Source organism: Pleurodeles waltl, chromosome 2_2 (assembly GCF_031143425.1).
Source record: "Pleurodeles waltl isolate 20211129_DDA chromosome 2_2, aPleWal1.hap1.20221129, whole genome shotgun sequence".
NCBI classification, from domain to species: domain Eukaryota; kingdom Metazoa; phylum Chordata; class Amphibia; order Caudata; family Salamandridae; genus Pleurodeles; species Pleurodeles waltl.
The window spans coordinates 1,059,864,995-1,059,891,395 of NC_090439.1; the positions used below are offsets into that span (position 1 = coordinate 1,059,864,995).

The 26,401-nt window shown below is 45.6% G+C and overlaps 1 protein-coding gene across 1 annotated transcript in view; it reads right to left on the reverse strand.

Moving 5' to 3' along the window:
• Window positions 1-26,401, reverse strand: part of FAM135B (family with sequence similarity 135 member B) — a 1,130,658-nt gene that overhangs the window by 556,904 nt on the left and 547,353 nt on the right. The window contains exon 4 of the mRNA XM_069220795.1: window positions 24,472-24,551. Within this exon, the coding sequence (XP_069076896.1) occupies window positions 24,472-24,551 (80 nt within the window). The remainder of the gene's footprint in view (window positions 1-24,471; window positions 24,552-26,401) is intronic.

The window sequence follows — 26,401 nt, forward strand, 5'->3', positions numbered from 1 at the left end:
TTATTGCATCTTTTAAATTTATTGCTGCTTTGTATATATACTGGTTGGATTCATGTTTTAAAATAAACCTTTGCAGTTAATTAAATTGATTCTTGGCCTTCATTGGGGAGCCACATTGGCTTCAGAATATTGGAAATGTATTTCTGATGTTAGCTCCCTAGCATCACTTCAAGTTGACTAACAAAGGTCAATACTACCAATGGGGAAACATATTTTAAGATTTCACTAAGAGATTGAGGTTCAAATATCTGCGCTCTGTTAGGAGCAGTAGGTCTGAAGGAAGTTAGAACTATAGGATAACTCCTTGCATGTCCTCTACAAATACAGGGAGAGCCAATAGTTTTGATGCTAAAATATATTCAAACCAAAGGATAGGGCTGCATAAAGCTAAGCTATCAACAATATATAATGGCTATGATTGAAACTTGGTAATAAGTAATACAATATTTGTTTGCAAAAGGTGACAAGTACTCGCTTTATATGCTTTTTTACTACCATATGAGAACATTTTTAAAAGCGAAATTCAGTCAACAACTTTCCTCTTGAAAAAGAGTACTTTACACAGCAGGCAGATGCACAGAGGAATGTCATAGATTGTCATGCAGCTGACAATTTGACAGGTCCCCTATTGTGCTGACGGGAACCATGTAGCTGAGGACTCAACTAAATACCATCTTTTAATCTGAAGATGTTTTGAAGGCGTTCCAATTTGACATGGTTAAAATGTCTTGCAATAAGTATTTCTGGCATTTCATTGAAAAGAACTAGTCATGCAGACCTACATTTCCGAAATTCCTGTCCATTGCTATTTGTGAGACAACTGACAGTCAAGGATAGGTGATTGGGAACTTTTAAAATGTAAAAAGCTATCTACTGCGTGTGAGCAGTCTTTTTCCAAAATGGAAACCCAGACACCCTACTAGTACCCTCACTCATGTTATTAATTCTAGGTATATTTGGGTTTCCGGTATACATTTGCGGGCACATCATCTTGAGATTTTAAGAATAGCTTAAACAAATCCTTCCTTCAATGGAAAGAGCAACATAATTAAGGACAGGAAAGATCAATGCAGATGCAAGTTTTCCAAACACAGGAAATGGCGCACTTTCATCGGAAAGTGAAATATTTGATGTTTAAATTGGGAGTGTATATTGGAAATGCATTTTTACTAACAATAGAAAACATGAATGCCTTCGTGTTACATTTAGTCTAATTGAATATTGAAGTGTGACAATAAGAAAAACGGGTTTGGAATTGTCCAAGAGCTAAAAATAAAGCACTTTATTAAAGAGTACATTTTGGCTTCAGCTGTCAAGGAAACCATTAACATGCACCACAGGGCTAGTGATGGACAGGCATATTGTGGCTAAGCTTAAGTTTTACTGACTTGTTTGAACATTTTATGCCGTTTTATTTTCTCACCTCTTTTTCGGTCAAATTGTCTATAAAACAGTGGCCTATCAATATTTTAATGCTTTATTGCTATTGATCTGTTGATTTGTCCAATGTAAATTCTTTGAGGAAATGCAGCTCAAAACAACTTGTTGCTGCTCACAATTATCAGAGGTAAGAAGCAGGAGAGTAAGCCTCCTTGGAATGTCCCCATTTAGTTGGTACTTTTTGTAGGAATACTAAGCACTTTGCATTCTCTTGAGATGTTAGAAATTGTTGGACAAGTATAGTATAAATATTTTCGCAATGCCTTTTATCAATCCATTAATTGTTGGTCAGAGGAATACATAAAGAAATGGTCATTAGCTATCATTGACTTAGTTCACATACATTTACTTACAGCGGGTTGATTCATCTAGAACAACGACGTACTTCTAGAATCCCAAACTATGTTCAATAATTTCAGCTGTCAAGTCTACTGTAAGAACAGATTTCTTTCAGTGAAATGCAGTGCAGTGGAGTTGCGACCTACATCTTTTAGCCTGTATAGCCATGCAATATGAAGAGACTTGCTAGAAGCTTTATATGATATAGAAAACACCTTTACATTTCATGATGTCTATAAGACTTGTAGAGCAACTATTATGTGAGCAAACCATATCCTCCATGGTGTAATTATGAATACTGCAAACCTCTGCAAACCGATGACACAGAACACTCAGCAAAATGTGTATGTGAGTGTATATATATATATATATATATATATATATATATATATATATATATGTGTGTGTGTGTGTGTGTATGCATATTTTACATCTATGTATATATATACATATATATATATATATATATATATATGTTACATATATATGTGTGTGTGATTGAACTATGCTTCCAATGCAGATACATTAATATTAGGAAAAATATAGGTTGAAAAAGAGACGTGTATACCAGACTATGCCATAATTGCTGCTTCTATGCTCATCTAGGTGAAAATATAGAAGAGTTTATGCCTGCTACCAAAACCTTTAGAAATGTCATGAAGACACTTGCATACTCTCCACAAGAGAACTGTGCACATCTGGCCAAGTAAATATTACTGCTTCTGTGCACATATGGGTATTTGTATAGAAGTGTTGTCTCCAGCCAATACAGCCTTACTAAGTTAATTATATATATATATATATATATATATATATATATATATATATATATATATATATATATATATATATATAAATTTTCACTTAAAAAAACCAAAGGCTACAAGGACTTTATAGTTAGGCTCACATTTTAAACATACAAAACCATAGAAATTCACCAGTTATAGTTAGAGTTACCTCAAGTAACTATAACTCGTGCCCCAAGGTAACTATATCTGGCGTCCTCCCCATGCACAGTTTTTTCGACAAACATTTTACTGCATATATTACATTTGTATTATCAATGATGTTATCAAAGATGTTATGATTGCCACAATTTGTGGGTTAATTAGAGGTGCATGGCGAGGTTGTGAGTTATAGTTACCTTAGGGCACGAGTTATAGTTACTTGAGGTAACTCTAACTATAACTGGAGAATTTCTACGGTTTTGTGCATTTGCAATGTAAGCCTAACTATAAAGTCCCTGTAACCTTTGTTTTTTTTTCATTGAATTTCTATGGTTTTTTAACATATAGTAATTGTCATTACTATACGTTAATCCAATCACCACCCTGAGGCCAACCCCATATATGTGCACAGTCCTTTGACTGTGTGCGACAGAAGTTGGCCACAGCCTCTCTGGGTGTCAGAATAGGTGTGAGATGATGTATCTGGGGATGAGAGTGTCTTTGAGAGTGTCTGTCTGGGTGTGAGAATGCGTACATCAGTGTTTTAGTGGGTATGTCTGTGTATGCTTGGGCATGTGAGTGGGTGCATGAGGGGGTCAGTGGGACTGTGAGAGGGTGTGTAAGAGTCTGAGTGGTTCTGTGATTGGGGCGTAACTGTCTGAGTAGGTCTGTGAGTGGATGCATGAGGGTCTGACTGGGGCTGTGAGTGGTTACACAAGGGTCTTAGTGGGTCCGTGAGTGGGTGCGTGAGTGTCTGAGTGGGTTTGTGAGGGGGTGCATAAGTGTCTCAGTGGATGTGTGAGTGGGGCAAAGAGATTGAAAGACAGAGAGAAAGAGAACGAGAGGGAGAGAGATAGAGACTTTTTTAGGCTTTGATGTATGATATACTTAGAATGAGATGTTTCTGTTCAATTTAAAAAGAAAAATGTATTTTGTATTTTAAAAAAATTAAAGCACCTTTTATTTTACCTTTAAACATTTGTAGTTTAAAAAAAAAAAAGGAAACAAGTGCAGCTGGAATTGAACCCTCAGTGCGAAGACCTGTGACATTTTCGCTGCGGTCCCTACATGTTTTTTTAAATTTTTTATTTATTTGAAAACTTTCCATTTATGGGCTATCTGGAACCAAGGGGGAAGCCTCAAGGCCGCACCTGCGGTCCCATTGCTTCACCAGGCAAAAAGCTGCTTTAACAGCATCTCTCTGCTTGCTGAAGAAAAGCTTTCATCTATGTTGCCTGCACACATTCCTGCATGAAGGGATCAGAGATAAAAGGTTCACTTTCAGACAGCGGGACCTGCTTGACGGGTCCTGCTGTTTGAAACCAAAGTGTTTGCTGTGGCTTGGCTTTTAAGTCCTGGGAGGGTTCCTGTAGGAGTCCTAGACCGAGACTAGGGGCATAGGGTACATGTACCCTGCCCCTTTTTCTTTTTTTTAGGTCTGCTTTTGACACTCGGCTGAAGCTGAGTCTCAAAATGGTGGCAGCCAATCAGATCTCTGCAAGAGATTGGAAGGATCTGTGAAGCCTTTGCGCCTCTTGAGCTACCAATTTGGTTTAATATTGCAAACACGACTAAATGGATTTACATCAAATAATAAAAAGGACGCTTTCTAGACCAAGAGCTATAATTCTGAACAATTTGGTGTAATTCTGTCCAGCAGTTCGGACTGTAGTTGTGTCAAAAGTCTCTTTGGGAATTAAAATGGGAAATGCACTTTTTACTCCCCCTTTTTCTCGGCCACAGCTTGATAGTTCACCCGAAAACCTTCCATGCATAACAAGATTCTTCGGCCCACTTTTTTGGAACATTTTGTGAATATTCCTCAAATGGTGCCAACCTTTGTCCCATCCCTTTTTTCTCTGACTCATCCCAACCTTTCTGACTACTATGAACCCCCAAACATCCTTCTGAAAATCTCACCCTCCTTTTTTAGCCATGTCAGCCAATTAACGGGCACACACAATCGCTACTTATAGAAAGAACGTACTATTTCCTCTTTCAAATGCATGCTCATCATTCTATCCATACTTAATGCTCTGCTAAACACACAAGAAATCAAGAGCACAAACCTAGCACAACTAATGCACAAAGGAAAGTAAAAAACATTTTATTAGTCTACTAGCAATTAAGCTCTAATCTTGGGTTATAGCATGCTACTTGAGCACTTCAACTGCTCCTCAGTGCTAGCAAATGGTATATAAATACAATATACAATACGGTTCAATACTTTCCTTGTATAAGAAGCCTTATTGTTATAATGTTTAATGTTTGAACCTTAGCTATTTTAAGGTGTAGTTCATGTCAAAAGCAAATAAATCAATTTCAGGCCTATTATTTTTTGGTATGGGTCTCTGATTTTTTTGCTTATGCAGGGTCATCCCCAATCTTTTTGCCTCCTGCCTCCTATTTTTTCTGACCTGCTGCTGTTGGCTGTTGAACTCTGAGCACTTTACCATTGCTAACCAGTGCTAAAGTGCATTGGCTCTCTATGTAAAATTGTATGTAATTGGTTTATCCATGATTGGCATATTTGATTTACTAGTAAGTCCCTAGTAAAGTGCACTATAGGTGCCAGGGCCTGTAAATCAAATGCTACTAGTGGGCCTGCAGCACTGGTTGTGCCACTCACAAAAGTAGCTCTGTAATCATGTCTCAGACCTGCCATCGCAGTGTCTGTGTGCGCACGTTTAATTTTAAATTCAACTTCGCAAGTGTACCCACTTGCCAAGCCTAAACCTTCCCTTTTTTTACATGTAAGGCACCCCTAAGGTAGACCCTAGGTAGCCCCAAGGGCAGGGTGCAGTGTATGGTTAAGGTAGGACATATAGCAATGTGTTTTATATGTCCTGACAGTGAAATACTGCTAAATCTGTTTTTCACTGTTGCAAGGCCTGTCCCTCTCATAGGTTAACATGGGGGCTACCTTTAAATCTGATTAAAGTGTAGATTCCCTTTGGGAGCGGATGGACATGTGGAGTTTGAGGTCTCTGAGCTCACAATTTAAAAATACATCTTTTAGTAAAGTTGATTTTAAGATTGTGTGTTTGAAAATGCCACTTTTAGAAAGTGAGCATTTTCTTGCTTATACCATTTCTGTGACTCTGCCTGCTTGTGGATTCCCTGTCTGGGTCAGTTTGACAGTTGGGCTGGTTGCACCTCACACTAGACAGTGACACAAAAGGAGCTGGGGTTTAGTCTGCATTTCCTGATGAGCCATCTGTGCTAGGAGGGAGGGGAGGAGTGGTCACTTACACCTGAAAGAACTGTGCCTGTCCTCACACAATGCAGTATCCGAACCCCTGGTGAGTGTCTGGGGCCTGGCATGGGCAACGCAGGATTTCACATTCACAAGAGTCTTTACTTTGAAGTAAGCCTACTTCAAAGGAGAAATTGGGTATAAGAAGGGCACCCAAAACCACCGACTTTAGAACACTTCTGTAAACAAGAGGAACCTCTGCCTGGAGAAGAGCTGAGGAGAAGTGTTGCCCTGCCTGTGACTGTGCTTTGTGGAGCTATCCTGCAGTTGCTGCTTCTGCCAGAGTAAGAGGGTAAAGACCGAACTTTGTGTGCCTTCCATCTTGTGAAGAAATCTCCAAGGGCTTGATTTAGAGCTTGCCCCCTGTTGTTTGAAGTCTCAGGGACAGCAAAGACTTCTCTCTGCCAGCACCTGCAGTCCCTGGAGAGACTCTTGCTCTGACAAGTGGTGCCCTATCCAGTCCCTGGGCCCTTGAAATGAAAACTAGTGGAAATCCAAGGAAATCGACTTCGGACAACTTCGGACCACCGCCGCTGCTGAATTCGGTGATGCCGCCTGCAACCGACTCCGTGATCTTCGCTGGAACATGACGACCTTCACAGGCCCGATACCGCTGCAGCCCCGCTGAGTTCTGCGACTCCGTGGAAGTCGCCACACCACGTCGTGACGATGCTGCTTGAAGTGCGCGGATTCAACGTTTCGCTCAGACACCGCGATCCCCAACTTTGCGCATCGACTTGTTTTCACTCTTCACCAAAGGTACTGTACTTGGGGGTCCACGCCACTGCGTGTCCGGCGCCGCTGGTGTTGGCTTGTTGGGAACGACTCTGTCACGACGCCATGTTAACACCTCATCGAAGCATTTTGTGTTTCTAAGGGCTATTTTTGAGTTTAATCTATAAAAATCCAAAACTTGACTGGTGTATGTCGGATTTTTGTCGTTTTGGTCTTGTTTTGTTTAGATAAATATTTCCTATTTTTCTAAACAGGTGTTGTGTTATTTTGTAGTGTTTTCATTAAGTTACTGTGTGTGTTGGTACAAATACTTTACACCAAGCACTCTGAAGTGAAGCCTACTGCTCTGCCAAGCTACCAAGGGGGTAAGCAGGGGTTACCTGAGGGTGATTCTCTTTTACCCTGACTAGAGTGAGGGTCCTTGCTTGAACAGGGGGTAACCTGACTGGCAACCAAAGACCCCATTTCTAACAGGTCTTCTTAACTCAAGACAATGTCATCCATCAGTCAGTCAAGGAGCAGGGAGAATAACTGTCCATTTTGACCCAGTATGTATGTACCATAGCACAGACAGTAAGAAAGCAGCTGAGCCAGTGATTTGGGCTGCCCTTTTGGACTTGTATTGGTTGTCATATGTTACAAGCCATCAAGGCGACTTCCAGCCAGGTTAGTTTGCATTTACTATGGATTCATGTTTATACATGACGGTCCCTACTCGATGATCAATATCCAATCTCTTAACTATAATAAAAATATAATTTTACAAAAGCATTTGGATGAAAAATGTGTGTGTTTTCTAAAGGTCAGGGGCTGATTCACAAAACATTTTTACAGTTATATGAAGTAGTACTATAGGAGTATTTTTTTCACGCAGTCTATCATTCCTTCATAAATAACAGATCAGACATTTCTATATGTTGAAATTGTAGAATAATATTCCAATTTAGTTCCTATTTTTGATATTTTAGGACGTATTCACAAAAGCATATAGGAGCTACACCTATTAATTACTCCCTGTGATAAAGTACTTGACCTCAAGATTTTTCCAACGTTAAATGTCAGTAGGTCAAAGCTAACACAACTAAACAGTGGGAAGGGTCTGGTAAGGACGGGGACATGCATATTTTGGAGGACAAATTGTTAAAGTATGCATTTTGTGCACTATTTTAGAGGGCAATCCCTGACACATCTGATAATTACCTCAGATGATAAATACTTAATCCTAATCCTTAACCATTAGCTATTAAACTTTAATGGGTGCAGTAATTACAACCATTATGTCTGAGGCATCTGTATTGAGGCCTAAGTATATGCCAGTCCAAGTTGCACATGGGACTAACAAGAAATTGAAGACGAAGTTGACAGCTGCAACCTCTAGGACCGGGCATCTGAAATTCGGGACTTTGGCTGTGATTTACATTTAGGCAGTGCCAAAAAAGCCTCAAAATGGTGGAGGAAGCTGTAAACATTTTTTGAAATATTCTCAGCCAATGAATAATTATTCAGGGGAAATACTTCTACCTGCCTACCTTCTAGTCAATGTTATTTTTCTAGAGCATCCTCCACTGTGGGAGATTCCTCTAGTGGAGTAATTAACCCATATTAAAAAGACACAGGGGTTTACCACTAGAACCCAACAGTCAACCTTCTCTTTACTTACAACAGTCAATGTGGACCAAGTAGTATGCACCATCTGCAAGCAGAATCAGTGCTCTAATCCCAGGGTTTTAGGTAATGTAAAACACAAGAACCTGGACAATTCTGATTGGAAAAGGGTAGATAATCCCATTTGTGTTCAAAGTTGTACTTGTAATCACATGTGGGGCGCACATTTCGCCTAAGCAGAAACTTTGCCTCTGCAAATTGCTCACAATTCTGATTAGCATTTACTCAGATTGAGTGAAGGCATATGGAATTTATAATTCTCCATCCTGGATTGTGCAAGTACAAGTCAGATTTGGGAGCAAATTGTGAACTTGAAAATGATTGAACCACATGGTTGTGGTAATGAGCAGGTCTGCACTTTTTATATGCAATCAGCGTGGGCCATGAAATCAAGTAAGTAAGAAAGACTGAAATGCATTTATATAGCACTTACCTAGTTTGGAAGAAACAGAGTGATAAACAGAGGCAAAGGTCAGGGTTATAATTCATGATAATTAGAGATAGACCTGTAAAAGGTGGGCTCATATTGTGTGGAGAAGAAGTGAGTTCTTAGCTGCTTTCTACATTGGAGGAGAGCAATATCACTTATGTTGTTAATGGTTATGTGGTTCTATATCATAAAAGTTTAGATAGAGAAAGCGGGAGGTGGTTAGTGTTTTTTTGGCAGGTATGAAGGGGTATCACTTCTGGTCAGAAATATTGTCATGAAGTTGATGTGGGCAATACATTAATCTCTAAAAGAACCATGATGGCCAAATTACATTGCCTTTCAGAGTATAGTTACATGCTGCCTCTGTGATTTTGCTGAGCCCCTTTGCTGCTGATTCACAGTCCTTGCACATAGTCTTAATAGATTTATTCCACTCGTAGCTGACTCCTTATACACTGACCAAATAAGAATTTAGATCCTCGTGCAGACATATTATTGAACATGTTTACAAAAGTACATGTAAATAGCCCTTTAAAAAACATATTATAAAGTACTATCTCTAGAAACAGGCTGGACATTACTCCTTTTTCTGTTCCTGCTAAAGTATTATTGATCCTTCAATAATTAAGTGGCAAAGATATAGGCCCTCATTACAATCCTGGCGGACGGGGAAGAAGTGGCGGTAATACCACCAACAGGCCGGCGAAAAAAAAATGAATTATGACTATGGCGTTTATCGCCATGGTCATCCGCCACTTCTCCACTCCGACCGCCAGGGCGGTGATGACCACTGGGCTGGAGACTTCAGTCTCCAGCCCAGCGGCGGTCACCAGACCGCCGGCGGTATCACAACCCTGCATACCGCCATGGATTTCGGGTGGTTTGGAACCGCCATGGAATCCATGGCGGTAGGTACTATCAGTGCCAGGGAATTCCTTCCCTGACACTGATATGGGTCTCCCCCACCACCATCCCCCACCCCGAGTCCTCCCCCCACACCCCCACCCCCTCCTACCCCACAAAGGTGGCAGGAGCCACCTCACCACCCCCACCCCCAATATGCACATACACACACCCCCTCCCAACCCCCACCCCCAACATGCACATACACACACCCTTACACGCACACATACACTACAACAACACATACCCGCACACATACATGCACACATGCACACAGACATATACGCTCACATTTCCCATACGCACAACACACCCCCTGCATGCATACACGCACTCACACACCCCCTCTACATACTCACACGCACACCCCAATGCACGCACACAACACACAAAACCCCCTTACCCCCCCCAACAGACGATCAACTTACCTTGTCCGTTGATCCTCCGGGAGGGGATGGGATCCATGGGGGCTGCTCCACCGTCAGCTCCCCGTCACCAGAACACCACCACACAGACGTGATTCGGTTGGCGGTGTTCTGATGACGGGGCGGTGGAGGTGGGGCAACCTCCACTTCCCCGCCGGCCACCAGTATGGCTGCTGGCGGCTCTCCGTCCGAAAAAAGGACAGAGGGCTGCCAGCAGTCATAATATGCTGTGCGGAAAACCGCCTGCACTGGCAGTCTTCAGCACTGCGGTTCCTCCGTGGTCTTTGGAAAAGACAGCCGAGGTCGTAATGAGGGCCGTGGTGATTTCTGACTATTTTAGGATAGTCCTTGTTGGTTGTTTATTATATGATTTAGAGTCTGATTTTGATTTGGTGGTAATGGAAAATCTAGAGAAAATTTCTAAATGTGGAATTCTTATGGTCTAAAATCCCAAGAGAAGGAAGCTGAGCCAGTAAATGTGCCTGTGGTTTCAAAATAGCATCCAGAATTTAGAGGGATTACTATTACCACGCAATAATAAATCAAGACCAAAGTTTGACCAATGTCTCTGTGAATCCCCTCTACCTATATTTTATAATTCCCTGTACCTTGTAACTACTTAATAATGCATCACTGCCTCCTCCACTTTCAATAACTTGCATCTCTTCCACACCAAGATAGCCCTTGGCAATGACAGTCAACCAATAAAACTAGGCTCACTGACAGATGCATGTCTATGCATCACCTTGTTTAACTCAAGTGCAACTCTTCCTCTTACTCAAATATTTCACATGACAAATGAATACGACATGCACATTCTGAACCAAATGGTGCATTCTCCCTGACATTGAGGCAGCCTTTACACATTAATACAAGAATAATAGTGCCTAATGTTATTGAGTATATAGGTTACAGCTGATTAAGCATTTAAGACAATAATGTAATGCTGAACTATTCAAAGCCATTGTTGTTCACTCTGAATTGCTATTTAAGCTCATATTTCTTATCTCCATTTATTTCATGCATACTCCTGTCTACTGATCTCTGGTATTCTCCCTTTTCCTTCTACAGTCAGCCCAGGGGTCTGCATTCTTTCTGCAATTTACCTGAACCCAGCATCATTGATCACGAAGCTCTCCAATTACAGGTTCTCTTAAAAGGAGGCAAATCCTTCCTCATATAAACCTCTAAAATATCAACAACTGTTCCCCAGACTTTTACATATTCCTTGATAAAGCAGAATCATGAACACCAGCGTGGAAAAAAGGTCTCCCGGATGTGACCTATGCATAGAAAACAGCCTGAACTGGACAGATATTGATTCATGGCCATGGAAATCTTAAGAGCTCTTTGATGAGCTTGCCTAGTTCTCTCTTCCTCTTCCTCGTTCCCTCACCTGCCCTATATGCCACTTTTCACTTGTGTACAGTGCCGTTGTGCATATTCTCTTTAAAGTTCATTGTGGGTTGCCAGACATTTCTTTTTTCAATTTGCATCAAATTTTTCATCAACAGTAGCAGGGCTCTTTTCAGACTGCTGCTTTCCAGAAGATTAGATGTGGGAAGTTGGTGCATGGAACATGAGCACCCTCTCTGTCTAGGAAATAGTAACAACATTGTTGGACCTGGCTTTTTGACAGGGACATCCCCAAACTTTTTGCCTCCTTCCTCCTATTTTTTCTGACCTGTTGTTGTTGGCTTTTGACCTCTGGGCACTTTACCACTGCTAACCAGTGCTAAAGTGCATATGCTCTCTGGGTAAATTGTACTACTGATTGGTTTATCCATGATTGACTATTTAATTTACTTGTAAGTCCCTGGTAGAGTGCACTACATGTGCCTAGGGCTGGTAGATTAAATGCTACTAGTGGGCCTGCAGCACTGGTTGTGCCACCCACCTCAGTAGCCCCTTAACCCTGTCTCGGGCCTGCCATTGCAAGGCCTGTGTGTGCAGTTTCACTGCCACTTCGACTTGGCATTTAAAAGTACTTGCCAAGCCTAGAACTCCCCTTTTACTACATATAAGTCATCCCTAATGTGTGCCCTAGGTAACCCCTAGAGCAGGGTGCGGTGTAGGTAAAAGGCAGGACATGTACCTGTGTAGTTATATGTCCTGGTAGTGTGAAACTCCTAAATTTGTTTTTACACTACTGTGAGGCCTGCTCCTTTCATAGGCTAACATTGGGGCTGCCCTCATACACTGTTGAAGTGGCAGCTGCTGATCTGAAAGGAGCAGGAAGGTCATATTTAGTATGGCCAGAATGGTAATACAAAATCCTGCTGACTGGTGAAGTCGGATTTAATATTACTATTCTAGAAATGCCACTTTTAGAAAGTGAGCATTTCTTTGCACTAAAATCTTGTTGTGCCCTTCAATCCACGTCTGGCTAGGTTTAGTTGACAGCTCCTTGTGCATTCACTCAGACACACCCCAAACACAGGGTACTCAGCCTCACTTGCATACATCTGCATTTTGAATGGGTCTTCCTGGGCTGGGAGGGTGGAGGGCCTGCCCTCACACAAAGGACTGCCACACCCCCTACTGGGACTCTGGCAGACAGGATTGAGCTGAAAGGGAACTTGGTGCATTTCTTAGAGACTCTTTGAAGTCACCCCCACTTCAAAGGCACAACTTAGTATAAAACAGGGCCTCTGCCCTACCTCATCAGACACTTGCTGGAGAAGAAACCTGAACCAGAAACTACATCCTTCCAAGAAGAACTGCCTGGCTGCTCAAAGGACTCACCTGTCTGCTTTCTACAAAGGACTGCTGTCTTGCTGTTGCCCTGCTGCCTTGCTGAACTCTTGTCTGGCTGTGAAAGTGCTCTCCAAGGGCTTGGATAGAGCTTGCCTCCTGTTCCTTGAAGTCTCAGGACCAAAAAGACTTCTTCCTTTCACTTGGACGCTCCGTGCGCCGAAAATTTCGACGCACAGCTTGTTTCGCGGCGAGAAAAACGCCGCACACCGACGCTGATCAACGCGACGCCCTCGGGACGATCGAGACTTCGACGCACAACCTCGCAAGGACAAAGCCGCCCGACTTTCCAGGAGAAATCGACGCGACGCCTACCGTGAGTGCGAAACTTTGACGCACGGCCTCGCAAGGACAACGCCGCCCGACTTCCAAGGAGAAATCGACGCGACGCCTGCCGTGAGACCAAAATTTCGACGCACGGCCTCGCAAGGACAACGCCGCCCGACTTCCAAGGAGAAATCGACGCGACGCCTACCGTGAGATCGAAACTTCGACGCGCAGCCCCGCAGAACGACGCGCAGCCGGAAAATAAGCAGGAGAATCCACGCACAGACCCGGGACATCTGGTAATCCCCGCGATCCACAAAAAGAGACTGTCTGCGCGCCGGAAAACGACGCCCGACTTCCCCGCGTGGAAAAGAACGACGCAAGTCTGTGTGTGCTGAGGAGAAATCGACGCACACACCCCTGTTTCCACGCATCTCTTCTCCTGTGGCCCTCTGAGGAGATTTCCCACCAGAAACCAGGTACTCTGTGCTTGAAAGACACTTTATTGCTTTTTAAAGACTTAAAGACACTTAATATCACTTTTCAGTGATATCTTTACAAATTCGTACTGCAACTTTGATCGTTTTGACCTACAATTACCCAGATAAATATTCTATATTTTTCTAAACACTGTGTGGTGTATTTTTGTGGTGTTATACTATGGTGTTGTATGATTTATTGCACAAATGCTTTACACATTGCCTTCTAAGTTAAGCCTGACTGCTCGTGCCAAGCTACCGGAGGGTGAGCACAGGCTGATTTTGGATTGTGTGTGACTTACCCTGACTAGAGTGAGGGTTCTTGCTTGGACAGAGGGCAACCTGACTGCCAACCAAAAACCCCATTTCTAACATTGGTGATCAGCGGTGAGGATAGGACTTGTGTTTGTGCAGTGACATACAGTAGCTAAGTATTTCACTACCTACCCACAGTTGAAGGTCAACTTGATTTTTCATCTTTTTTGGCTTTTGGTTCTCTGATGTCCTCCTGGATATACTATTGATATTTTGGACTTTGGATTTTGGTTTTTGCTAGTAAGATCTTATCAGAATGGGATTGCTTACCTACTCATTCTTTGTTCGTACTGACCACCTCACTAAGGCTGACCTAAGGAAGCTTTGCAGACAATGGGGCCTTCCTGTAGCAAGGAGATCTACTAAAGCGGAGATGCTCCATCACTACATAGTCTGGGGGGAGGAAAGATGGGCAGAGAGAGAGACGGCAAGAAACCAAATGACTAAGTACCCCTCAGATGAGGAGGAAGACTACTCAGATGAGGAGGAAGGCTACTCAGAGTTGGACAGTGACCCAGAAATAGATGAATGGCTCCGAAGTCAAAGGCGACAGGAGCAACAATTAGAGGAGTATCTTGCAGAGGTTGAGGCAAAAAGACTTTTAGCCCTGGAAGAAGAAAAGATTGCAGCTCAAGAGCTGAGCTGTAAAGAGCTGAAACTGGAGGCCGGAAGGGCTGAGTCCAGTTCAGATGGTGGCAGCAAAAATCTTGCATCCAGTACTGCTGAAGAAGGGCACAAGCCCAGAGATGTGGTGCCCAACTTGAAGAAGGGAGTTGACACACCCCAGGTGGTTCAAGAGTATGAGGTAGTTCCCGTTATGTACAGGGTCCCTGAGAAGGATTGGGGAACTGGCACAGGGAGTCATATTCCTACTGGGGGGAGGGACACTTTACTGACTCTAGCAGAGAGTGACAGAGAAAAGGGTTCCCCCCTGGTGGACGTCCTGGATATAGAGTGTAGAGACATCCCAGAAGAGTATGGGTTGAGTGTCAGGGACAGGCAGATACTGTCTCACCAGTCTCAAGAGGGTGACATAGAGTGCTTTTTCAAGGCTGAGTTACTGGGTGGTTGGGTGAAGGGTACTGTGGTTAATACATGTGAAGGGCAGAGTGATGTAATTGCTGGAGAGCATATGTCTGGTCCTTATTTTCCAGAGCTACGCCAACACCAGGTGGAGTGTGAGTTCTCTGACCCCAGGGAACTTACAGTGGAGGCAGACTTTTGGGTGAGTACCAGAGAGTCTGAAGAGGCATTTGGGGGTGCTCCTGAAGGGAGTGGTCTAGGTGGTTCCCGACCAAGTGAGGTGGGAGAGGATTGTAGTGTCCCAGGTAGGTCTCAGAGCCTAACCTGTACCGTAGGGCCACCTTTTGAGGGAAGCCCCGCAGTGTCAGAAGAACTTGGGGGGATGACTGTAGACAACATCCCAACAGTTCTGGTGTCTGGCAGTACCACTCCTAGTGAGGGGGTGCAGAAGTCCGGACATAGGGTTGAGAGGGGGTGGCAGACCCCAGTGGAGGATCTTGAAAGTCAGGGGTCAGCTCTGAGAGCAGAGCCCCCCAGGAATGACCCAGGTGAGACTGTTTCTGGTTTGGGGGAAACCCAGACTCTGCCGGATGGGCAGAGGTCGGGAGACCTGCGCCAACCAGACTCTTGTGTGGCCCTTGGGGACGGTGTGTCCCTTGTGGGGGGTGAGAGTGCCCCCCAGGAAGTCCTGGCATGCCAGGCAAAGATTCAACCTCAGGGTGGTGACTCTGGGTTGGATAACCAGGTTCAGAGGTTAAACTTTGACCTGGTGGGGGGTAGATGTGCCCCCCAGAAAGTCCTGGAATGCCAGGCAATGGTTCAACCTCAGGGTGGTGACTCTGGGTTGGCTTACCAGGTGAAGAGGTCAAACTCTAACCGGGTGGGAGGTAGGTGTGCCTCCCAAGAAGTCCTGCTGTGCCAGGCAATTGTCCAACCTCAGGGTGTTGACTCTGGGTTGGATGGTCAGGTTCAGAGGTTAAACTCTGACCTGGTGGGGGGTAGGTGTGCCCCCCAGAAAGTCCTGGCGTGCCAGGCAGTTGTCCAACCTCAGGGTGTCGACTCTGGGTTGGATGGCCAGGTTCAGAGGTTAAACTCTGACCTGGTGGGAGGTAGGTGTGCCTCCCAGAAAGTCCTGGGGTGCCAGGCAATTGCCCAACCTCAGGGTGGTGACTCTGGGTTGGCTAACCAGGTTCAGAGGTCAAACTCTGACCTGGTGGGGGGTAGGTGTGCCCCCCAGAAAGTCCTGGTATACCAGGCAATGGTTCAACCTCAGGGTGGTGACCCTGGGTTGGAGAACCAGGCTCAGAGGTTAAACTCTGACCTGGTGGGAGGTAGGTGTGCCTCCCTGAAAGTCCTGGCCTGCCAGGCAATGGTTCAACCTCAGGGTGGTGACTCCGAGTTGGATATCCAGGTTCAGAGGTTAACCTCTGACCTGGTGGGGGGTAGGTGTGCCCCCCAGACAGCCCTGGTGTACCAGGCAGTTGTCCAACCTCAGGATGGTGACCCTAGGTTGGAGAACCAGGTTCAGAGGTTAAACTCTGACCTGGTGGAGGGTCAGTGTGCCCTCCAGGAAGTCCTGGCGTGCCAGGCGATTGTTCAACTTCAGGGTGGTGACTCTGAGTTGAATGGCCCAGTTCAGAGGTTAAACTCTGACCTGGTGGAGGGTCAGTGTGCCCTCCAGAAAGTCCTGGCGTGCCAGGCAATTGTTCCACCTCAGAGTGCTGACTCTGGGTTGGATAACCGGGTTCAGAGGTTAAACTCTGACCTGGTGGGGGGTAGGTGTGCCCCCCAGAAAGTCCTGGCGTGCCAGGCAATTGTTCAACCTCAGGGTGGTGACTCTGGGTTGGATACCCAGGTTCAGAGGTTAAACTCTGACCTGGTGGGAGGTAGGTGTGCCTCCCAAGAAGCCCTGCTGTGCCAGGCAATTGTCCAACCTCAGGGTGTTGACTCTGGGTTGGATGACCAGGTTCAGAGGTTAAACTCTGACCTGGTGGGGGGTAGGTGTGCCCCCCAGAAAGTCCTGGCGTGCCAGGCAATTGCCCAACCTCAGGGTGGTGACCCTGGGTTGGGGAACCAGGCTCAGAGGTTAAACTCTGACCTGGTGGGAGGTAGGTGTGCCTCCCAGAAAGTCCTGGTGCGCCAGGCAATTGTTCAACTTCAGGGTGGTGACTCTGAGTTGAATGGCCCAGTTCAGAGGTTAAACTCTGACCTGGTGGAGGGTCAGTGTGCCCTCCAGGAAGTCCTGGTGTGCCAGGCAATTGTTCAACTTCAGGGTGATGACTCTGAGTTGAATGGCCAAGTTCAGAGGTTAAACTCTGACCTGGTGGAGGGTCAGTGTGCCCTCCAGGAAGTCCTGGCGTGCCAGGCAATTGTTCAACTTCAGGGTGGTGACTCTGAGTTGAATGGTCAGGTGCAGAGGTTAAACTCTGACCTGGTGGAGGATCAGTGTGCCCCCCAGGAAGTCCTGGCGTGCCAGGCAATTGTTCAACTTCAGGGTGGTGACTCTGAGTTGAATGGGCAGGTGCAGAGGTTAAACTCTGACCTGGTGGGGGGTAGGTGTGCCTCCCAGGAAGTCCTGGTTTGCCACGCAGTGATCCAGTCTGAGGGTACAGACCCTGGGCTGGAAGACCAGGTTCAGGGTGTCCCCCCGGACCTGGAGGGAGGGGCTACTGATAACAGTGCCCCTACCATGTTGTCTTCTGAGGAGGCCACTCCTAGTTGGAGGGTGCTGGACCCCAGAAGGGAGGGCAGGGGGAGGGAAGCCTCACCCCGGGCCCTAGTCCAACCTGAAGGTACAGGCCCCAGGTTGGAGGGCCAGTTGCAGGTTAACAGCCCTGCACTGGTGGAGGAATGGTACGGGGTGACTTCTGTAAGCACCCTGACCATGTTGGACTCTGGGGGTACCGCTCCAGGAGGGAGGGTACAAAGCCCCAGAGGGGAGGACCAGGTTCAGGCTGTCATCCCTGACCTGGTGGAAGGGAGAGTGGTTAAAGGGTGCCCAGCACCTGGGGCTACCGCCCCCCACTCTCCACAGCCACAGTGGTTGGAGAGCTTTGAGAGGCCTGGGGCCTGGCTCTCATCCCTGGCAGCTGTCAGTAATCACTGTGGCTTGCTGTCCGGGTGGACAGAGTTATCCCTGGGGAGAGGACAAGTGTCACACCCCAGGGGTAGAGTGGGCAACACCACTGTGTTGGTCATGGTGGTACTATCCTGTTCCTGGGATACATCTGTGAGCAAAGTAAGGTTAGGTGCTGCACAGATGGGATCCGCAGGTAAGGAGAAAGGTTCCCCATGGGTTGGCTTAGTGGGCCCTGAGAGTATGGACAGAGTGATCCAATTGGAGTCAGGAAGGCGAAGAACTGGAGCATGCCCCTGCTGTTGTGGGCCTGGGTCCTTGTCCTGTCGCCTCAAACAGGGAAGTACATCAGGATAGTGATTGTTCTCCCCTGGCTTTAGGCTGGTAGGGGGTCATGTTGGACCTGGCTTTTTGACAGGGACATCCCCAAACTTTTTGCCTCCTTCCTCCTATTTTTTCTGACCTGTTGTTGTTGGCTTTTGACCTCTGGGCACTTTACCACTGCTAACCAGTGCTAAAGTGCATATGCTCTCTGGGTAAATTGTACTACTGATTGGTTTATCCATGATTGACTATTTAATTTACTTGTAAGTCCCTGGTAGAGTGCACTACATGTGCCTAGGGCTGGTAGATTAAATGCTACTAGTGGGCCTGCAGCACTGGTTGTGCCACCCACCTCAGTAGCCCCTTAACCCTGTCTCGGGCCTGCCATTGCAAGGCCTGTGTGTGCAGTTTCACTGCCACTTCGACTTGGCATTTAAAAGTACTTGCCAAGCCTAGAACTCCCCTTTTACTACATATAAGTCATCCCTAATGTGTGCCCTAGGTAACCCCTAGAGCAGGGTGCGGTGTAGGTAAAAGGCAGGACATGTACCTGTGTAGTTATATGTCCTGGTAGTGTGAAACTCCTAAATTTGTTTTTACACTACTGTGAGGCCTGCTCCTTTCATAGGCTAACATTGGGGCTGCCCTCATACACTGTTGAAGTGGCAGCTGCTGATCTGAAAGGAGCAGGAAGGTCATATTTAGTATGGCCAGAATGGTAATACAAAATCCTGCTGACTGGTGAAGTCGGATTTAATATTACTATTCTAGAAATGCCACTTTTAGAAAGTGAGCATTTCTTTGCACTAAAATCTTGTTGTGCCCTTCAATCCACGTCTGGCTAGGTTTAGTTGACAGCTCCTTGTGCATTCACTCAGACACACCCCAAACACAGGGTACTCAGCCTCACTTGCATACATCTGCATTTTGAATGGGTCTTCCTGGGCTGGGAGGGTGGAGGGCCTGCCCTCACACAAAGGACTGCCACACCCCCTACTGGGACTCTGGCAGACAGGATTGAGCTGAAAGGGAACTTGGTGCATTTCTTAGAGACTCTTTGAAGTCACCCCCACTTCAAAGGCACAACTTAGTATAAGTCATCAGACACTTGCTGGAGAAGAAACCTGAACCAGAAACTACATCCTTCCAAGAAGAACTGCCTGGCTGCTCAAAGGACTCACCTGTCTGCTTTCTACAAAGGACTGCTGTCTTGCTGTTGCCCTGCTGCCTTGCTGAACTCTTGTCTGGCTGTGAAAGTGCTCTCCAAGGGCTTGGATAGAGCTTGCCTCCTGTTCCTTGAAGTCTCAGGACCAAAAAGACTTCTTCCTTTCACTTGGACGCTCCGTGCGCCGAAAATTTCGACGCACAGCTTGTTTCGTGGCGAGAAAAACGCTGCACACCGACGCTGATCAACGCGACGCCCTCGGGACGATCGAGACTTCGACGCACAACCTCGCAAGGACAAAGCCGCCCGACTTTCCAGGAGAAATCGACGCGACGCCTACCGTGAGTGCGAAACTTTGACGCACGGCCTCGCAAGGACAACGCCGCCCGACTTCCAAGGAGAAATCGACGCGACGCCTGCCGTGAGACCAAAATTTCGACGCACGGCCTCGCAAGGACAACGCCGCCCGACTTCCAAGGAGAAATCGACGCGACGCCTACCGTGAGATCGAAACTTCGACGCGCAGCCCCGCAGAACGACGCGCAGCCGGAAAATAAGCAGGAGAATCCACGCACAGACCCGGGACATCTGGTAATCCCCGCGATCCACAAAAAGAGACTGTCTGCGCGCCGGAAAACGACGCCCGACTTCCCCGCGTGGAAAAGAACGACGCAAGTCTGTGTGTGCTGAGGAGAAATCGACGCACACACCCCTGTTTCCACGCATCTCTTCTCCTGTGGCCCTCTGAGGAGATTTCCCACCAGAAACCAGGTACTCTGTGCTTGAAAGACACTTTATTGCTTTTTAAAGACTTAAAGACACTTAATATCACTTTTCAGTGATATCTTTACAAATTCGTACTGCAACTTTGATCGTTTTGACCTACAATTACCCAGATAAATATTCTATATTTTTCTAAACACTGTGTGGTGTATTTTTGTGGTGTTATACTATGGTGTTGTATGATTTATTGCACAAATGCTTTACACATTGCCTTCTAAGTTAAGCCTGACTGCTCGTGCCAAGCTACCGGAGGGTGAGCACAGGCTGATTTTGGATTGTGTGTGACTTACCCTGACTAGAGTGAGGGTTCTTGCTTGGACAGAGGGCAACCTGACTGCCAACCAAAAACCCCATTTCTAACAAACATGTTTTGCATACTGCTCCAGGAGCACACAGCCAGTGTGTGAGTTGCTGTGCTCCAGCTTCCCTCATGCTGAATGAAGGTAGCAGTGCTGTAGGACAGTTGCCATCAATATTCACCTTTAAATATTGTTACACATGGCTAGATGTGTCCTGTTCTGATGCCAAAGTGCACATAATAAGGAGCTCAGACAACTCAGTCCCTTCATTATCTGTCATATGATAACATATCACATGATAGCATTAAACATCCCTGCTTAGGTGAGAACAAGGGCCTGATATAGATATTGGTGGATGGGATTTATTTTTCGGCTGACTGGATATCCGTCACCGTTGTGACAGAGTAACCCATCCACCAAGATCTAAATCAATCCCCAAATCTTATTTATTTATGGTGGTCCCTCTTCCTTTGTGCAGTAAAGTGTCAAAATAATGGAATTGAATGTTAATTAGTGGAAAACCTATTCAAATTCCTTTATTCAATTAAATCAAGTTAGCCATAAAAAATACAGACAAATGCAACATATAGAAAAACACTATGATAATAAATGTTGATCTTCAGTGTAAATATAACAAGCACAAAATCAATCACCCAGAAAGCGCCAGCACTATTTAAAAAGCAAGTGACCCCATAAGTAAAAAGTGGTACCCGCTATGCAAACACTAGAAAAGTTTCAACTCTTTAGAAGAGGGATAATATAATTGTTCATGTATTTCTCTTTAAACCTACAAAACATTACAAAGCGCAAGCTATTTTGAGGAGGCACATGGTCGCAGCTGCGAGGACCTAAATCATTTAGGGCCATATGTACGAACACTTTTTCCCATAGACACAGAATGGGTAAAAACCTTTGCTACATCTGGCCCTTATTTCTTTACATCTTTTTGGGGCCACTAGACACAAATTAAATAGATGCAACCTAAATCTTGTGAGTAAAAAATGGCAGTTATCACTGTTCACAAAAGTAAGATACAGTTCCATGCACGGGACCGTTTTCAGCAACACATACTCCCAGACTGAGATTTTTTTGCATTCCTGACATTGTTGCCCTATTAGGGATTTTCTTTTAACCTAAATCGGGGCAGATTTAACCAATACACCTGGGTTATCAAATAGGTCACGCCTCCTCAGGGAGTCAAAAGACTCCACGCACCTTAGACAAGGGATGTGGTGAGCTTTGTAGAGGGAGAGATAATCTAACAAGATTTCACTGTTGAATTTCTTTTCTGCTCTAATCCAAAATGTTACCCAACACATCAGGGGGCGATGGGTCACAATGTCAGAGAAGTAATTTGCTCCCAGCACCTTGGGCACTATGTATGATGGAACATTTTGAGGTACACTTAAGAGATGCCTGAAAAACATATTCTCAATAAACTGCTGTTGTTTAACATTAATATACCCCCAGATATCGGTACCAGAGAAGACTTTAAGGTAGACACTGCCCTAAATTTAGAATTTTCAGCTTGAATGAGAGCTCTCCAATTTGTTTCGGGGTCTAACAGGATTCCTAGGTAAGAGAAAGCCTAAACCTTCGTTAGTATGTAACCCTCCACTCCTGAAAAGTCTTAGTTAAGATAGAGGGCGGACCAGCCATCATTACAAAAAAAACAACATTTTGTGGCCAGTCTCAGATCATCCATGAAAGCAACAAACACATTTAGGAGTATACAAACCAATGCCCACTAATTGTGATGAATTCAACCATCTGCATTCATAGCTAACGTATCTGCCTTGGGAAGCAGCCTAAACCACGATGGCGGAACAACGAGGGTCATTGTCCACGAAAGTGGAACAACGCTTTCTTGAACAACAATCCTGTTTTCCTCTGCCTTAAAAAAGCATGTCCAGAAGAATGAACACGCATGGTTAAGGCAGAGGAAAACAGACTCTGGATCGGAGAGGACGCGGTCAGGGAAGTGGGCTGGGGTAGGGTTAGGGGGTAGTTGCAGGGGCAGGGGTGGGGACGTCAGGGTAATTTTAGGTTTTAGTGGCAGGGTGGGGGTTGCGGTAGTTTTAGGGGCTGGGGTGAGGGGTTGGGGTAGTTTAGGTTTTAGGGGCAGAGGTTGGGGTGGTTTTACGTTTTAAGGGTGAGGGTGGGGGTCTCAGTAATTTTAGAGGTGGGGGTGGGAGTTGGTGTGGTTTTAGGGGCGGGGTGAAGGTAGCTGTAATTTTAGGGGCAGTGTTGGGGGTTGGGTGGTTTTAGGTTTTAGGGCAGGGTTGGGGGGGTTGCAGTAATTTTAGGGGTGGGGTGGGGTTTGGGTGGCTTTAGGGGTGAGCGTGGGAGATTGGGGTGATGTTAGGTTTTGGGGCGAGGATGGAGCTTTGTGGTAATTTTAGGGGCGGGGTGGGGAGTCAGGGTAGTTTTAGGTTCTAGGAGTGGGGTGGGGGTCACGGTAGTTTCAGGGGCGGGGTGGTGTGTTGGGGTAGTTTAGGTTTTAGGGGCTGGTGGGGGGTCGGGTAGTTTTAGGTTTTAGGGGGGGGCAGGTTAGTTTTAGGTTTTAGGAGTTGGAGTGGGGTGTTGGGGTAGTTTAGGTTTTAGGGGCGGGTGGGGGTCAGGGTAGTTTTAAGGGTGGGGAATGGGGGTAGGGGTAGTTTGGGTTTTAGGGTCGGGGTGGGGGCTCGGAGTAGTTTTAGGTTTTAGGGGTAGGGGTGGAGGGTCACTGTAGTTTTAGGGGCAGGGGCGGGGTGGTGGGTTCAGGGGGTCGCATGCTGGAACCATGCATGCCATTCCACGCATGCCTTTACAACGAAAATCGTTGTTAAGGCATTCGTGGTAAAGTTATTAGTGGTAATTACACAGTTGTTGTTCCGACCGCGTTGTTCAGGCATGCGTGGTTACAGCATGCATTGTTCTGACATACATTCATCCGCCTTATGAGTCTGGATGAACAGAAGCTGTGAGGGACCCAGTATCCTATTTTCAGAATTTTAAGACTAGACAAAGCGTTAACCAAAGCAGAAGGGCAGGTGAAGAGCATTTATGTGAGCATATTCTTTGTCCTGAAAAAAAAGGATCCCTTCCAGCAATTGGTTTCAATATGATCTGTGTTCCTTAAGGTTTGGTCAGCAAAAACTAAGGGCCAGATTTAAGATAAGTGGCGATACATTACATGTAGCGTCACTTTTCTTGTGGCCCCTTGCGGCCCCCTACCGCCACCATGTGTGCACCATATTTAAAATATGGTGCACCATGGCGCAGGGTAGGGGGCAATAGTGTCAGAATTTCTGATGCTATTGATGTACTGTTCAGGGTTAGCACCAAAATCGTGGTGCTAACCCTGAACAGTATATAGGGGCCCATTGAAAACAATGGCATTTAACAGCTGCTCTGAGCAGGCGTTAAAATACCAGAAAAAAATGACTCAAATAAATCTCTTAGATTTCTTTTGCCATTTTTGCAGCCTCCCTAAAGGGGGTACACCACGTTTGCATGTATTATTCCTGGCGCAGGCATAACGTAGCGCAAAGGGTTACAAATTGGCACAATACATGCATTGCGCTCTTTGTAAATATCACACAGCATTTTTAGACATCTAATGCCACATTAGCGTGAAAAAAGTGACGTTAATGTGTCGTTAAATCTGGGTATAAGTGTTGTTGCTTGTTGTGGCTGTGGTTGTCAGCATGCTTCCTTGACATTATGCATGAAGATTCGTCAAATTTATCGCCTTGATTTTTTTACAATTAAAAATGACTAAGAACAATTTTGATATATGATTGAATTGCATGCTAAAAGTAATAGTAAACCTCTTGTTTACAACATTTTTTAAAAGATTTTTACCTGTTGGTCCAATGTGTGTCGCAACAAGTCTATGAGGAATCCGCGAAGACACTTTTAGACCAGTTCGTACTTGGTAATACCTGGAAATTCAAAGCAAGTAAATACATTAGAGATGATTTAAACAGAAAAATGCACAGTTAAATAGATAAAAACATCAAAGACCTTTGCAATCCAAATACTTAGGGCGATATTTATACTTTTGGACGCAAAACTGCGCCGGTGCTGTTTTGCGTAAAAAAAATTACCGCCGGCTAACGCCATTTCGTTGCGCCGTGCGGGCGTCATATTTATACTTTGACGCACGGTGGCGCAATCAACAGGTGGGAGTCATTATTTTTGACGCACACCGCGGCGTCAAGTCGTGAAGGAAAACGGCGTTAACGCGGCGGAAATGACTGTGGGTCGATTTACGACACCGCAACCCGGATATGCGCCGTTTTTTTTGACGCAATAGCATCAGAAAAACCAGCGAACACGGCCAGTTCACCAGAGGAGAGCCAAAATGAATCCCAGATGCCACTACAGACCCCAGGAAGATGACAGCAGACCAGGAACCAGCCAGGACGATCCATACAAGAACCAGGACACTTATAGAAAGAAAAGAAAGTGTTGCTTCAGTGCAGAGGAGCAGGAAATCCTGGTTAAAGAGATGACGGAACACCAGCACCAACTGTTTATCACCTCAAAGTTGCCAATCAGTAGGAGAGAGGCTATATGGCAACAAATTGTTGACAAGATTAACAGTGTGGCTGAAGTACGCAGAACAGTCATCGAGTGCAAGAAACGCTTGACTGCAATGACTGCAAACGCAGGACCAAGGAAAAGATGGCCAGGAACAGGAAGGCAGCACTGCAGACTGGAGGGGGGAGTCCAGCACACCAGGAGGCCCTGGACCACATGGAGGAGATGGTCGCAGCCGTCATCCCTGAGGAGATCGTCACAGGGATTCACGGACAGGACAGCGCAGACTACCACGAGACAACGCACATGCAGGGTAAGTCGCATGGGGAATTGAAATGCACTAATGTTAACTGTAAGCAGGGGGGGAAATACCTACTACACATTGCATGTAAGTCATCACATACATGGAGTGGCATGGGTAAAGGGGCACGGCAGGGGGGCATGGCCTGCACAAACATAAGCTGGGGCACACCATTACACTACACCAACAACAGTCCCATGGGGGCATGCTGTCATGCCAACGATGGAGCAAAGGGAAATCCTCGACAGGAGGGAAGGCCACTACGTCAAACTTACATCCTGGCACTCGTCAGCCAACATATCTCCTACATTAACTAGGGACCTATTAGCAATCCTCTAGCCAAACCGACAACTGCAATGTAACTGCAACAACAGTTGCCACTACCACCTCTGATCTGTGTGCAGCTCAAGTAGCCAATGGCAGTAACCTCCCCATGGAACCTACATACCTAAATTAGGGGGTGAGGATGACATCGGCAACAATCTCCAGAAACAAGACAAAGGCCCCAGTACACTCAAATGTCAATGCCCATAGGTGTCACAAACATCAGCCAGTGTAAACAACAATAGGAGTGACACAGCACTAAGGACACACCCATGCTGCATACGTCAGGGTCCATCCTGTGCCTGGCTAACAAGGCAACATCACAAATGTCATACTGCTCAGACGACAGCATTGAGGAGGGGACACATGTAACTGGTCACTGAAATACACCTGCACAGTCAGAGAACAAAATAAGACACTGATAAGACTATCAGGGCAATCCAATGTAACACACATTACCCAACATCAGCAGGACACATCAACAATGTCAATATCCATATCACATCATAACATTGCCATGCATAGGATATGCTACATGTCAAGTACAATTAAGTCGATGTGAAAGATCAGGGATTGGGGCAGGTCCTGATAGTTAAGTGTGCTGCCAGGGCCATCAGAACACCC